General features: G+C 34.1%; 1 protein-coding gene across 4 annotated transcripts in view; it reads left to right on the top strand.

Moving 5' to 3' along the window:
- Nucleotides 1-14678, top strand: part of RTN4 (reticulon 4) — a 73827-nt gene that overhangs the window by 33794 nt on the left and 25355 nt on the right. The window contains exon 1 of one of the 4 annotated variants that reach the window (XM_047852486.1): nt 4013-4191. The exons of the other annotated variants lie outside the window; for them this stretch is intronic. Coding sequence (XP_047708442.1) covers nt 4158-4191 — 34 coding nt within the window. The 5' untranslated portion in view covers nt 4013-4157. Of the gene's footprint in view, nt 1-4012; nt 4192-14678 lie in introns of those variants that run through there. 4 annotated transcript variants of the gene reach the window in all.

Raw genomic sequence — 14678 nt, 5'->3', positions numbered from 1 at the left:
AATGACCTTTAAGATTCCCCTAAACCTGTTTACTTTAGTGAAAACTGAAAAGTTTTAAAACATCTGTCCAGAGCCTAGTGACTATTAATTTTTTAATTCCAAATTTAGAAATGCTTTGGATCTTTTGGAATTTGTATATTTATTTTAGATTATAATACATGAAGCCAGCATTTGTTTAGTTCTGAGTAGTATCACTTTAAATTTCTTTCTCTGTGGACTTTCATATTCATTTTTAGCAAATTACATGAAATTGTAGACTTTCAAATGCTCTTTTTTTTTCCCATTTGAAGTTGTATTGTCATTCATTTTTCTAGACTAAAGTATTTTGCCATGTCTTAAGATTCAATTTAGTAGTTAATGTTGAAGTGCTATAATTTAGTCCATAGAGGGCATTATGTTACTGCGTATGGTATTAAGCAACATTGGTTAATACCTTTCAGCAATGGGACATATGTTTAGTTTCATATTTTTGTATAGCTCAGAATAATTAAATTTTTAAATAAGTTTGAAACTCCTGTGTAACCGTAATTGTTTCCTTATTTAAAAAAAAAGAATCTTGTTCTCTGTTTACAGAAAGTAGAAATACTTATTTTAGCTATTAAGAATGGTATACTGGCAATCCCCAACTTAGTAACACTTTAAATGACTACCTCTTTTTCATTTATTTCCCTTGATTTCTAAATATTCTGGGGGAAAAAAAAACAAATAAAAACTTGATTTTTTTCTGGGATTGAGAAGTAGAGGAAGGAAAGAAATGGAAAAGGAGGAAAATCTTGGGAAAGCTGGCTGGAGTGGACTTACTGCTTAGGTATTGCTGCCTATTCCAAAATACAGTCTTGAGTCTGAAATCTTGCCACTTACAGATGCAAGCCACACACACACACACACACACACACACACACACACTTCATTAAAAGGTTGCAGAGAAAGGAATTTTTATTCTTTAGCAGGAAATGATTTAATCATATGATTCTCCTACTGGTGAGGTTAAGTACACTAAGAAAATGAGAGTTTTTATTCAAGGTATGAGGAGAAGAGAAATCTAGGTAATTTTAGAGCATGATATCCTTTGGGAAGGAGTTAGGATTATGCTTCGGCAGGTTTTCATTTATTTTTCTCATGCTTGGAAGAAGTACTGGGGATGTAGATATTGAGGAGTGGGAAGTTGCCAAATATGAACTTTGAACAATTTATTTCAAAAGTTCTGTGTAAGGCTGATTTTGAGTTTTAAAGAGGAAAATGCCTTCCACTCCTCTGCATATGCTATAAGACTTAAAATTAGACTGCACTTTTATTTTACTTGCATTGTAAATAAAGGAATCTTCTGTGGCCCCCTCCTTTGGAAGCCTTTACTTTTAAGGAAAAATAGGTTTCTGTCCCAAATAATCAAAGTGCTGTTTTACAAGTTGGGATGTATCTCTTATGTTTGAAAATTGTCCTTGAAAGTATTCATTTTTTAAAAACGAAATACTAAATATTTGAAGGAAAACAAAATAAATGAAGGTAAGTTTCTAACAGATTTATGTCCTTTATTTGTCTGTTATGTTGGGATTTAATGTTGGACCTATAAACTATCCCTATAAAAATTTTTCTGAGCTGGAGTATAATAGAACTGTGTAGCAAAGTATGTGTGTGTATGTGTGTGCGCATGTGCTTGCGCTTGTTTAGAAAGGTTTTGGGTTAGTCCCTAGAATTGAATGCTTAATATATGTGCTTTTTTAGATGTGGTTTATGTACCTTGTCCCTACTAGTTTGACTATTATTTGTAGCATAACAATAATGTCTAAGGCTTATATAGGGCCTACTTTTTGTCAGGCCACTGTCCTAAGGCCTTTTGCTTACACTAACTCATTTGATCCTCACTATAAGCATAGCCCATATGGTTTTATATTTTTAACAGATTTGTATTTATTGTGTATTTATATTTAATCACTTTTTTGCTTAGGTAACCAAACTGAACCCTTTTAAAACTTTTTAAGAAAGAAATGGGCAAATGTCACTTGATTTACATGAGTTAGTTTTTCCTGTAAACTTAGTAGTTTCAATTGCAAAGATCTTAATAATTAAAGAATTAGATATCATTATATAAGATCAAACTTTAAGGCTCCTGTTTTGACTTTTAATCTACCAGGGGAGCTTTTAAGTGTATTTAATGTTTGTTTGTTTGTTTGTTTTTAATGTTTTATTTATTTTTGTGAGAGAGAGACAGAGTGCGGGCAGGGGAGGGACAGAGAGGAGACAGAATCCGAAGACAGGCTCCAGGCTCTGAGCTAGCTGTCAGCAGAGTCTGATGTGGGGCTTGAATTCACTCAGGAATCGTGAGATCACAGCCTGAGCCTAAGTCAGATGCTTAACTGACTAAGCCACCCAGGTGCCCCAAGTGTTTTTAATGTGTAGGTAAATGGTTATTATTACACATTCTTGCTCTCTGAGACTGTTATTAAATATCTTGAGTCAAATCAAGTACCAGCGCAGGTGAAAAGTATAAATGGTAAATACCTTTGTCTCAAGAAATCCCCCCCCCCCCCCCATTTGTGTAGTAATCTCTGACTTGAAAACAGTTTGGGTACTATTTTTGAGTGCTTTATTCTAATGCAAAAGTATTTACATGTCTTCAGTTTCAAAGGATTCATTGTTAGAAAATAAGTATTATGGAAATATTTTATATTTACGGAATAGTTTGAGATTTCAAACTATTGTTTGGAGAAGCCAGACTTTTTTATCCATAGTATAACTTAGCAACAGAGTTGTCAAATACTCCATTATGCATAGGTCCATTGAATAAAATTTAAAGTTAGGTATTGACTTTTAACCTTAGAATAGTAGACTCTCTTTAAAAATTACTTCGCTTTTTTTATGTATGGAGTTAGAAATGCAGATAGTGAAAGAACTGAGTCATTGACCAGGCCACTTCTGATACTAAGGATTTTGCAGAGTTTTTTTACAGGAAGTTCCAGAAAATATTATACCAATTTCAGTGTAGCTATGTAGTCTTAAGAAGTATAGTACATAGACTATATATCTTATAATACTTCATTATATTACACATTTTAAAATGTTTTAGCTGATTTCTCATTATATATTGCCCATTGCTTGGTTACACACTGAATCAGTTCAGCCAGTTGTGGAACATTTGTAAAGACATAATATTCTGCACTGGAATGAATGTCAGTTTTATATAGTTGAGCAAAAATTTCAGAAATTCTATGTATAGATTTGTTTTTGTATTTTTCAGTTCAATTCTGGTTTGGTCTTAGGTCATTTTCCCAAGGCAAATGATATAATTAGCACATGAATATTTCTCTTCAAGCTGGGTCTATTAATAGTACCTGCAGTAATGTTTGATATATATTTATTGAAAGCAGGTGATGATTAGGAATAAATGTATATTCATAAGTCTGGATTTCCATAATTGTAAAAGAAGAAAAACTAGAGAACATTACATTAGAAAGATGAGACTCCCGAGATAAAATAAAACCTTTTTTCTTTTGAAGTAGCATACACTGAGTAAACATTAATAATTTGACTTTGTGATTCTCTACTTATACCCTCATAAGGATACAAAATGCTGAATGCTCTAAGCCTTAATACATGGGAGAAAGTAAGAAGAGATTCAGCATTTCCCAGGGTTGAAATTTAAGCTATTACTTTTCTTTGGATCAGTCCATTTTTATCTTATTAGGTAACTATTGATTTTAGAGTTTTAAATGAGACAAAACCAGCAGCATAATTCACCCATGTACGAAAAGAAAAAACTTGCATATGGCTGTAAGTACATTTCGCATATAATCAGTGGTTAACTGTGTCACAACAACAACCTTCCTTTCCTTTCTTTGGTAGCACTCCCCTCCCCCTGCAAAAGTAGCTCCCTTTGGTATGAGCAACAAGCAAAAGACTAGAACAATAAACACATAGGAAGAAGGCGGTAGTGCCTGAGTATTAGTAGCCTAGTTACAGATTGCACTGCGTCAGACTGTTCCACACCCAGAAGACGTCAGGTGACTTCAGTCCTGCTGCAGTTGTGCAGCAGAGACTGCAGACTTTGGTTGAGGAAACGGGTATTTCATGTCTCACAGGGTAGATTTGTGCAGCTGCAGCTTTTCTGTTGGTATGCATAATTGATAATTGCATCTGGAGGGGGCAGATCGTGACAAGAGATGGACTGTCAGAAGAAAAATTGGAAGGATAAGGGTATATCTGCTTTTTAATCTTCTTTTCAGTTTTTTTCATGTGACCGGTAATATGTTTCTATGAATAAACTTTGCAATTTTAGACACATTTTGGATTGAAAATGAAGCCTATGAAAGGTTTAGGAGTAAAGGATTAAAACAGCTATTTGGTATGTGTTTTTATATTTGGTTGTGTATGAGGAAATGTCATGCTGTTCTGTTTCACTGGCATTTGATTTAGGCTTCACAGTCCTGTAGTTGATTAGGTTCTATTCTTTAATCTTGCACATTGTAAACAATATAATTTTAACATATTTCATTTGTTGGTCACTTTGGTGTGATAAATGTATATAGCTATCTTTGCATTACATAATGACATTTTCTGTGACTACGTTTGTGTTTGTTTTTTTTTTTTTTTTTTTTTTTTTTAAGCTGATTTGGTGTAGCTGAAATTCTATCCAAGATTTGTAGGTAGCAGAATACTGCGTTTGCAATAAGCTTGTTTCTTCTTTGGATATCTGTTTAAACCTTTAAAGTCATTACCATTCACTTTTTAAGTAGATTATATTTTTATGTATCTTGAAATCATTAAAATGTATGCACAGTAGTTTTAAATGCATGTCTATATTTAAGTTGTTAACCTTTGTCCTTGTAGTAACCAATCAGTGATCTTGATCCCCTTTCCTCCCCCTTGAAAGCCCAGCAGATCCTTTCAAGTCTCAGTGGGTCATTGTGTAAGAATTTAAGCCCATAAGTGATAAAATGTTGACTGTAATGAATATTTTAAAAATACTTTATTAAAAAATATTTTTAAAAATAAAAATATTTAATATATTAAAAATATTTAAAAATGGGTTAAATGTCCCATTTTTTTAAAAAAGAGAAGGTGGTAGGCTATATATCTGACCACTCATAATAAATTGTTAACAATTATTAGAACTATTTTTAAGTAGTCCACATAGACCTTACTAAACACAATTTTTTTTCTGGCCATATTCAAGCTTTATAGTTTCTAAAAAATGTTATTTCCTTTTATGGCAGAATTATTAGCAGGATTGGTAATAATGTTTCTAAAAGCAATATGTGGGGCTAATTACAGTAATGTTCATAACATCCTTTTAAAAATTGGTTCAATAAAGAAAGGTGGGGAAAAGGTGAGTTTGAGATTGAGTTCACACTCAGACATTAGAAATATTTTTATTAGTTATAATTTAAAGAATAGAAAACTATACAGTTTTGTAATTTTACCTTTATGGTTTCTTTATATGGGAATTTAAGGAAAAGAACGATTTTTATTTCATCTTTCTGACCATTAGCATTACAAAAGAAAGGTGAGTTGATACACTAGTTTTTGATAATTAAATTGTTAGTAGTGATAACAGTACAATAAAACAAGCCTTAAAAATAGGGAAAAAGTTGTATCAGGGCCTACTCTGCAGATATGAAGGTTCTGTATTAATAATTTACATCTTAGACCATTTAATAACATCTTAAATTATTTACTTGCTGAATTTAGGGACATTTTGACACAGGAGAAATTAAGATCCAGTATAGCCCATATTATGCCAGAGATTTATTTTGATTATTTTTAGATACTCAGTATAAAATTATATTTACTCTTAGAGCTCTCCGGGAGCCTCATGTTGTATGTTAAATGGAATGGCTTAATATTTTAGTGCTTGTCTTTGTTTTTTTTTTGTTTTTTGTTTTTTTGGTTTTTGGTTTTTTTTTTTTTTTTGTTTTTTTGCTTGGTACCTGTCTTTCTGATTTACTGGTGAAGTTCTATTTTATTATTTATCAGCAGCTAATTTTAATGTTGTAGATTATAGGTTACAACTTAAATGGAAATCACTGAGGAGGTGAATCTGCCATAGAATGAGTTTTCCTCATATGTGAGGAAATGAGTGTTTTTCATTTTATGATTTGGGCTCAAATCTAGACTCTAGGTACATTTAAAAAAAATACTTGGGTCCATATTTTTTTCTGCTGTTCCCCTCCCTACCTCAAGTGCCAGGGTTGAAATACAAGTCAGGCCTCATAACAATGATGAAGTAGAATAGTGTGACAAAAATGAGAGATACTTTGATTTTAGTGTTTTAAAAAGTTGTTTGGTTGTTTTTGCTGATTAGGCAAAGTAAGGCATTTTATCTTTCAGGCCAAGACCAATAGTAATAATTTATATTCTTCTATATGTTTTTTAATCTTCAGTTTTCTATTCTTAGCACCATACTTACATAATACCTGAGATCCATATGGGTACTTGATTATTGGGGTTATATGGAAAGCATTGATTAAGATTTTGAAGAGGTTAGAATAGGAAGGAATGAGTAGGTTTTGAGGGTTGGGTAGGGTGGAAAAATGTGATATAACCTCTAAACAAGGTATAAGTGAAAGTGAGTAGAGCTTTTTGGATAGAACAGTATTTATAAGACAGTAGTTGAAAGGTAAGATTGATACAGTCAAAGAATGTAGAAGATTTGCAAGATTTAGGTCAGGTTTCCTCAAACTTCCCTGAAGATGAGAGAGAATCACCTAGTGCTTCTTAAATATTCAGAGTCCTGTGATTGTACTCAGACCTACTGAATCAGAATTGACAGGGGAAGGGTCTGGCAATCTGTATATTAAACATCTTGGTGTAAGTAATGTTATAATCAGGCAAATTTAGGAAATACTGATCTTGGTTTTTAAGTTTCTGGTCTGGTAATTTAATTTTGGCCAGAGTAAGGCACTTAGCCTTTTTGGTCTTGATTCAGTTTCCTCATTTGCATGATTTCTAGGCTTCCAGTTTTGAAGTTCTCTGTCTTTATGAAAAGATACCCTGGACCAGATTGCAGAGGACATTAGCTTTTGGATTTTATCATAAAGGAAATAAAGAGCTTTTGGAAGTTTTAAAGTTAAGAATGATAAAATGATTATCCGGTTTGAAAGACTGGTTTGGGGTGCTGTAAAAGATAAATTCAAGTACTTAGAGGCAGAAGTTAGGATGACTGTATTTGTGCCCAGATTTAAAGCAAATAGTGCCCGAACTTGGCCTGAAATAGGAATGAAAAGGAAGTGACAGATTTGAGAAACTCAAGTGAGTAATACTTGACATCTGACATAGATTTGTAGGACTAGAATGAGGGAGGTTTTCAAAGGACAACATGAGATTCAGTCGCGTTGAGACTGGCAGTGCCAGTGCTTTTTAGTGTCCATGGAAATAGGCACAAATGATGCCAAGTTCAGTTAGAAACTTGAAATTTGAAACGACTATAGAATTTCTCTGAAGCTCAGAGAAACGTCCGGTTTAATGATAAAGAATTGGAAATTGGAACGGCTAAATACTACAGAAAAGCTGTTTACTATGAAGATTGAGAAATGGTTGCAGACCCTGTTGAATGAATTTTAGGAACATGTGCAACACTGTCCTTGGTTACTAATGCTTTTTGAATTTGGCAGTTAACACGCTGTAGGCGATCTTTGAGAGAAGTTTCTGTAGTGTGGGGACAGAAGTGTTCCTAGCATTAAAATCCAATTTGATTAGATCTTAAGACGAACTGCTTTTGGCCCACTTGTGGAACATACTTCTTTGCAGAGGTTCTTGTTGGCCCCCTGGTCTTTACTTCTGATAAACCACTTTCAGTTTCTTTGGAGGCTTAATGTTAACTAAGTATGTGGGTATGTTTATTTGTTTGTTTTTAAGGTTTTTTTTAATGTTTATTTATTCTTGAGAGGGAGAATCCCAAGCAGGCTCTGCACTGTCAGCACAGAGCCTAACGTGGGGCTCAAACTCAACAAACTGTGAGATTAGGAGTCGGACGCTTGACCAACTGAGCCACCCACGTGACCCGATATGTTGGTACAGTTATATGTGCATACTGACATTCAGGTAGAGAGGAGCAAGAATCTTGCTGTGTGAAATAAATGCCTCCCTTAACTCCTGTGAAAGCCAAAAAGTACCTCAGAAGGGAACTGTGGAGTTAATCAATTTTGAGACCTGTTTTTGGGAGGAAGGTCCTTGCTTTCCATTCTAAATTTAGTTGAAACCCAACGTTTAGGCAGTCATTGGATATTTCTTTCACACCTTGGTTTAGCACAACACTATATTTGTATGTACACAGATACAGATATATATAGGGAAATATATAGGTATATACATATTTGTTGTATTAGGTGTCTTAAAGAGTAAAACTGTTGTTTCACATGGAGTGGTTTTGTTTTGGTGTTTTATTTTAGTGGTGTGTGTGTGTATGTGTTGGGGGACATATGGTACATTTTGTTCTGTAATCTTTCACTAAATGGGGAAATATCTTTCATTTAAAAAATGTTCTATATTGTTTTAATGGCTATAGTATTCTAAGTATGTACAATTAATCTCCCCTAGTTAAGTATTCAAGTTCCTCATGATTTTGCAAGTATAAACAATGCTAAAGTGAATATAAATCTTTGTTTTTATCCATGATTATTTCCAAATTGCTGGTTTATAGTATTTTGGCTTTTGGTTCATGGTGCAAAATTGCCCTCCAGAAAGAGGATACAAATAATAATTATTATTATTTTAAGATGGTACAAAGTATTATACAAATGTATGAAAGTGTCTGTCCTGAAGCTTTGGTCATATGCATTTCTGATGGTTTTAACTCTAAGATAGTCAGTTTTAAGTAGTTAAATCACTTGATGAGAACCAGGTTTATATTAAAAAATAAATTTGCGAATGCTTTCCTCTATCTGTGGTTTAAAGTCTTCTATGGATATGTGGGAGCGTTGGTGGAAATACCCTCTCTCTTTTATTTATTTATCCAAGTTTGGGTATTCCTAATTCCTTACTAAGACTCTTAACTGGTTTTCCCAGTAAATCCTATGTATTGCAGCCAAGTTAATCTTCCTAAAGTGTCGCTATAATCATAGCACTTAAGGAGTTTTTCTTTACTTTTCAAATTAAGTTCATACTGTCTATCCTGGACTTTCAAAAGGCATTCTGTGGTTTAGTCCTAACTATTATAATCCTGTCTCTCATTGCTCTGTCTATAGACACATTGAAGGACGTGTTCCCTAAATACGCTAGTTCTTTGAACTTGCTTGTCTTTTTTCTGTCTAGAATGCCCCTTCTCCCATTTCATTTTGCCCAAGTATTACTTACCAAAGCCCCAGTCTTCCTTGTGGTCTTTACTTATCCTCCCATGTGGAGGTTCTCCAGTGTTCCTGCAAGCTGTGCAGAGTCAACAAGGAGACTGATCAATGAAGCCACCTCTGTTTCTGCCTTTGTGGAATTTAGAAGCTAGAAAAGGTCAAGAGATCTATATCTATAGATAGGTGTATAGATGTATATAGATGTGTCTCTAGATTTACATGTATATCTAGCCTGTGAACTGCGTGAAGGCAGAAACAGTGGTGGTTTCATCGTTGGGTTTCTTCGTTGATTCTGTACACCTCAGTGATGTAAGAGGCTGGCTGAGAGCTGTGATGTTCAGCTGGGTTTATTCCTGGCCTGGAACCCTATACATATATTCTTGAAAAATGCAGACAAGGCATCTTACTAGTGTTTTATTCTCACTTCCTCATTTTATAGGTAAGAAAACCAAGAAGAGTAAAGAGATTAAATTATTCAGGACCACATAGCTGATGGCATGGGGCTTTTGTTTTTATTTTACAATTTCTATTTGTACTTGAACAACTGAAGATTGAAAAATGTAAATTGACCCATGTTTTGATTTTTGCTCATTTAATAGGCTGTATCATCTTATTGAACATGGTGTATATTTCTTTTTTGTATGGTCTTTACTCTGCAATAAAATAGGCAGTAATCTTTCACACTAGCAGTGAAAGAGGGTAGGTGTGGTTAGTTGTTGAGTATTGTCAAAATGTTAAGCCTAGTGAGGATTCTGTGAGCCAGGAGTATAGTTTCTCTTTGTCCTTAGAGATTGGATTACATGCTTGAATATAGGAAAAATACTTAAGCACTGAATAAAATACTTATTCTGATCTCTAGGTTCCCTTGTTATTTATTCAGTTTAACTCATCTCATGCTAGAATTTAGGCTAAATTATGTTATTAAATTTAATTTAACCAGTGTTTCTCTTTGCATCTTTGAAGTAGTATTCTGAGACCAAATTTTTTTTTTTTAATTTTTTTTTTTTTTCAACATTTATTTATTTTTGGGACAGAGAGAGACAGAGCATGAACAGGGGAAGGGCAGAGAGAGAGGGAGACACAGAATCGGAAACAGGCTCCAGGCTCTGAGCCATCAGCCCAGAGCCTGACGCGGGGCCCAAACTCACGGGCCGTGAGATCGTGACCTGGCTGAAGTCGGACGCTTAACCGACTGCGCCACCCAGGCGCCCCGAGACCAAATTTTTTGTTTCTGTACTTCATCATAGATAATGCTGACTTTTGTTACTGGTGTGTGTGTAAACTGGCTTTCACATTTCAGTCCAATCAACCATCAGACATTTATGTTAGGTATTGATAGACACTAAAATACTGTTGTCTCTCCTAAAATACTGTATCACCACCATCTTATATTTATTCTATATAGCATTTACTTAAGGAGCTCAAAGCAATTTAAAGATTAAAAATTAGCAAACAATAATGGTATCTCTGCAGGTCCATTGTTAAAAGCTAGGCATTGACATAGATTCAGTAATTTCTACTCTCAAACTACAGACTTGTTAAAATTATGATTTTCATAAGAATAACAGGAATTATAGCTGTTCTTTGTTGTATGCTCCCATTGTGTATTTTTCTCATATAAACTAAAATAATGTAAGATATGTTATTTAGTATTCTGATATGAATACTACCTCCTTTAATCGTCTGTACTATCAGCTACTTATTCATTGAGCATTTATATTCAGTGTGAATGATAGGTATAAATGGTTATAGAAGTACAGATCTTACTTGACTTATCATAGGGTTACATCTGATAAACACATCATAAATTGAAAATACTGTAAGTTGAAAATACATTTAATACACTTATCCTACTAACCATCATAGCTTAGCCTACTTTATTATTATTTTTTTACTGGTTAAAAATTGATTTAAAATTTTTAAAGTTATTGTTTAATTTACATTCAAGTTAGTTAGCATATAGTGCAACAATGATTTCAGGAGTAGATTCCTTAATGCCCCTTACCCATTTAGACCATCCCTCGTCCCACAACTCTTCCAGCAACCCTCTGTTTGTTCTCTATATTTAAGAGTCTTTTATGTTTTGTCCCCCTCCCTGTTTTTATATTATTTTTGCTTCTCTTCCCTTATGTTCGTCTGTTTTGTATCTTAAAGTCCTCATATAAGTGAAAACGTATGTTATTTGTCTTTCTCTGACTAATTTCGCTTAGCATAATACCCTCCAGTTCCATCCATGTAGTTGCAAATGGCAAGATTTCATTCTTTTTAATTGCCGAGTAATACTCCATTGTATGTGTATACCACATCTTCTTTATCCATTCATCCATTGATGGACATTTGGGCTCTTTCTGTACTTTGGCTGTTGTCGATAGTGCTGCTATAAACACTGGGGTGCATGTGTCCCTTCGAAACAGCACATCTGTATCCCTTGGATAAATACCTAGTAGTGCAATTGCTGGGTCGTAGAGTAGTTCTATATTTAGTTTTTTGAGGAACCTCCATAGTGTTTTCCAGAATGCCTAGCCTACTTTAAACATGCTCAGAATATATACATTAGCCAACAGTAGGGCAAAATGATCCAACACAAAGCCTCTTTTACAATAAAGTGTTGAATATCTCATGTAATTTATTGAATACTGTACTGAAAGTGAAAAACAGATTGTTTGTGTAAGTTGCTTACCCTCGTGATCCCATGGTTGACTGGGAGTTGCAGCTCACTGCTGCTGCCCAGCATCACGTGAGAGTATCATACCACATATCGTTAGCCCAAGAAAAGATCAAAATTCAAAGTATGGTGTCTACTGAATATGCGTTGCTTTCGCACCATCCAACGTAGAACCATCTAAGTCAGGGACTATTTAAATATCATTGGCTTACCTACTACTGAAGTTCATTTTCTTTCCTTGTACTAATAATTTGCTTTGGGTGCCCTCAGCCATTCCAGTCTGTTAAGATTTTCAAGTTTCTAGAGTTAGGGAATAGTGTGTTTTCCATTTAGTTTATTAGTAGAAAATAGAATTTTGAGCAGTGATTTTCTACTCCTAAGGTTTGGTTCCTATTTCTTGTAATGTTGTAATGCTCAGATGCCAACAAGAAATAAAATTTAAACTATAGTAAACTATGCATTGAACCAATGTCTGTTCTAATTTTAGGTTTACATTTGTGTACATCTGGATCAATTCTAGTAATTTAAAATAATGACTCCATACTTACCAAAGTTACCAGAACTCAGGTGTTTTATAGGAAGAGTCCTTATTTTTACATACTTTACAACTGGGAATTGTTTAAGTTTGTGCAGGCAGGGAGAATCATTGGTTAGGATTATGTAAATTTAACATGCTCAGAGAGAAGATATTTATTTAGCTTTACCCTAGAGAAAATGGAATTAGCTATATAAATTTTCCTGTGGAGGGAAAATTATCATGGTTTAGAGAAATTGGAAGTGGGAAATTAGAATCTATCTTCTGCTGTATTTTTTGCCTTTTAATAAAGCTAGAAATAGAATGTGGGGTTAAAGGAAGTATTGAAAGATACATGAACTAATTAATTGGTGAATTTAACTTACAAATGAGGCCTGTACGAGTACTTACATATTCCTTTAAACACAAAATGTGGTATGGTGGAAAAAGTGAGACTTTCATGGTCAGAGCTGAATTTCAATCTATGACCTTACATAATAATTTAATACCTCTAAGCCTCACCTGCCTCATGTGTAAATACTTAGTAGAGGAATGAGATTAGTGATAATGTATGCAAATTACTCAGAACAGTTCCTTGCTCAGAATAAGGGATTACTAAATTATTATAGAAAAAGCAGGTAAAGAGTTTATGCTGATTTTACTTGAAATGCTTTTTCTGCAGGTGTGTGGTGGTTGAAATTGGTCAGTATACTGTAATGTTGTTGGAAGTAAAGCAGGAAAGATTTAATGATAAAAGAGACAAGGACCTGAAATTGTGTGAGATCTTCTCAGAAACTCTAGTTATAGGAAGAGGAGATGGCCAAGAGAGATGCTAGTATTTTTGCCAACTATTTGGTTGAGATACTTGGTAGCAATAGAAGGGATCCATCAATCTGAACTGCTCACTGAAACTAAATTAGCAGTGCTTTCAGAGAAAGTTGAATCACCCTTAAAAAAATCTGGGCTTAGTTAATAAGCATTGCATGTAATATTTGATTGCCCAGCTTGACTTTGTCTCGTAAGATACTAGTTAGTTCATCAAGCAACTTACACAAGCAATCTGTTTTTCACTTTCAGTACAGTCTTCAATAAATTACATGAGATATTCAACACTTTATTGTAAAAGAGGCTTTATGTTGGATCATTTTGCCCCACTGTTGGCTAATGAACTAGTTAGTTCATCTGTGAAATCTCTTTTCGGCTTCAACTAACTACTTCGTTTGATGTCTGTTTTCTAATTTTATACATGGGGAAACTAGGTTAAGTGATCTAGTCTAGGTCATACTGATGGTAGTTCGAAGGAAGAAATAGGACGCAAGCCCATCTTAACTGTCTTTGTTTAGAGTTAAGTTCCTGCTCTGCACAGATCTTTTTCTGGACCTCCACCTGCCATTTATTAGCTTGGTGAGTGCTCACTTGGTGGTGGTAAAAGCTTATTACATAGGGCTAAGTGATCAACTCTGAGTTTGAGTCAGCTTTTCCTGGCAATTGGGAAGAAATTGATTTAAAGTTGTGGTTCCTAATAAATACATAATGATTTATATAAAGCTTATGGTTGTGAAAAATAACAATTTTTATTACAACTTTAATATATGTTTATTAGTTTCTTATTTAACTGCCTGACTTTATTAAAGAAAACTTAATATTTGCTTTTGCTTAGGAAGAGGCATTGTCCTGCCCAGCCATTCCCTGTACCTAACAGTATTTTTAGGACCAAATAGTTCAGCTTTTCCCCCCTAGACAAAAGATTTTAAAATTGAAACCTGGCTTCAGGCTATTCAAGGAAGAGCTAGTAAGAATTTGATTTGAGGCAAAATGTAATTGGATGACTTTTGCATGTAAGGCATGGACGGTAGCACTATTTTTAGCTCTGACAGGTGACACTTTATGATTACCCAGTGTAGGCAAGCAACTCTTCTTACTCTAGATTGGGCCAGAGGTTTTTATTTTGAAGAAAAGATTGTAGAGTAGAGAGTTGTTTTTAAATAAAAATATTAGTTTGATAAAGATGCTGCTGCTCTGCCCACTGCACAAAACACTAAAAAGTTTTCACATTTTTATTTCGAAAATAAAAGTGGGTAGGCACTGCAGGGAGTAAATCACTTTTTTCCTAAACAACCAGAATGTATTGAAGTTAATCAGCATTATTTTGGTACAGCAATCCATAAGCATTTCCCACAGTTATAAGAGGAAAGGCACTGTTAAATTAATCTCAGATCTT

Source organism: Prionailurus viverrinus, chromosome A3, assembly GCF_022837055.1.
Source record: "Prionailurus viverrinus isolate Anna chromosome A3, UM_Priviv_1.0, whole genome shotgun sequence".
Lineage (NCBI taxonomy): Eukaryota > Metazoa > Chordata > Mammalia > Carnivora > Felidae > Prionailurus > Prionailurus viverrinus.
The sequence above is the reverse complement of the archived record's forward strand: the minus strand, read 5'-3'. Positions and strand labels throughout refer to the sequence as shown.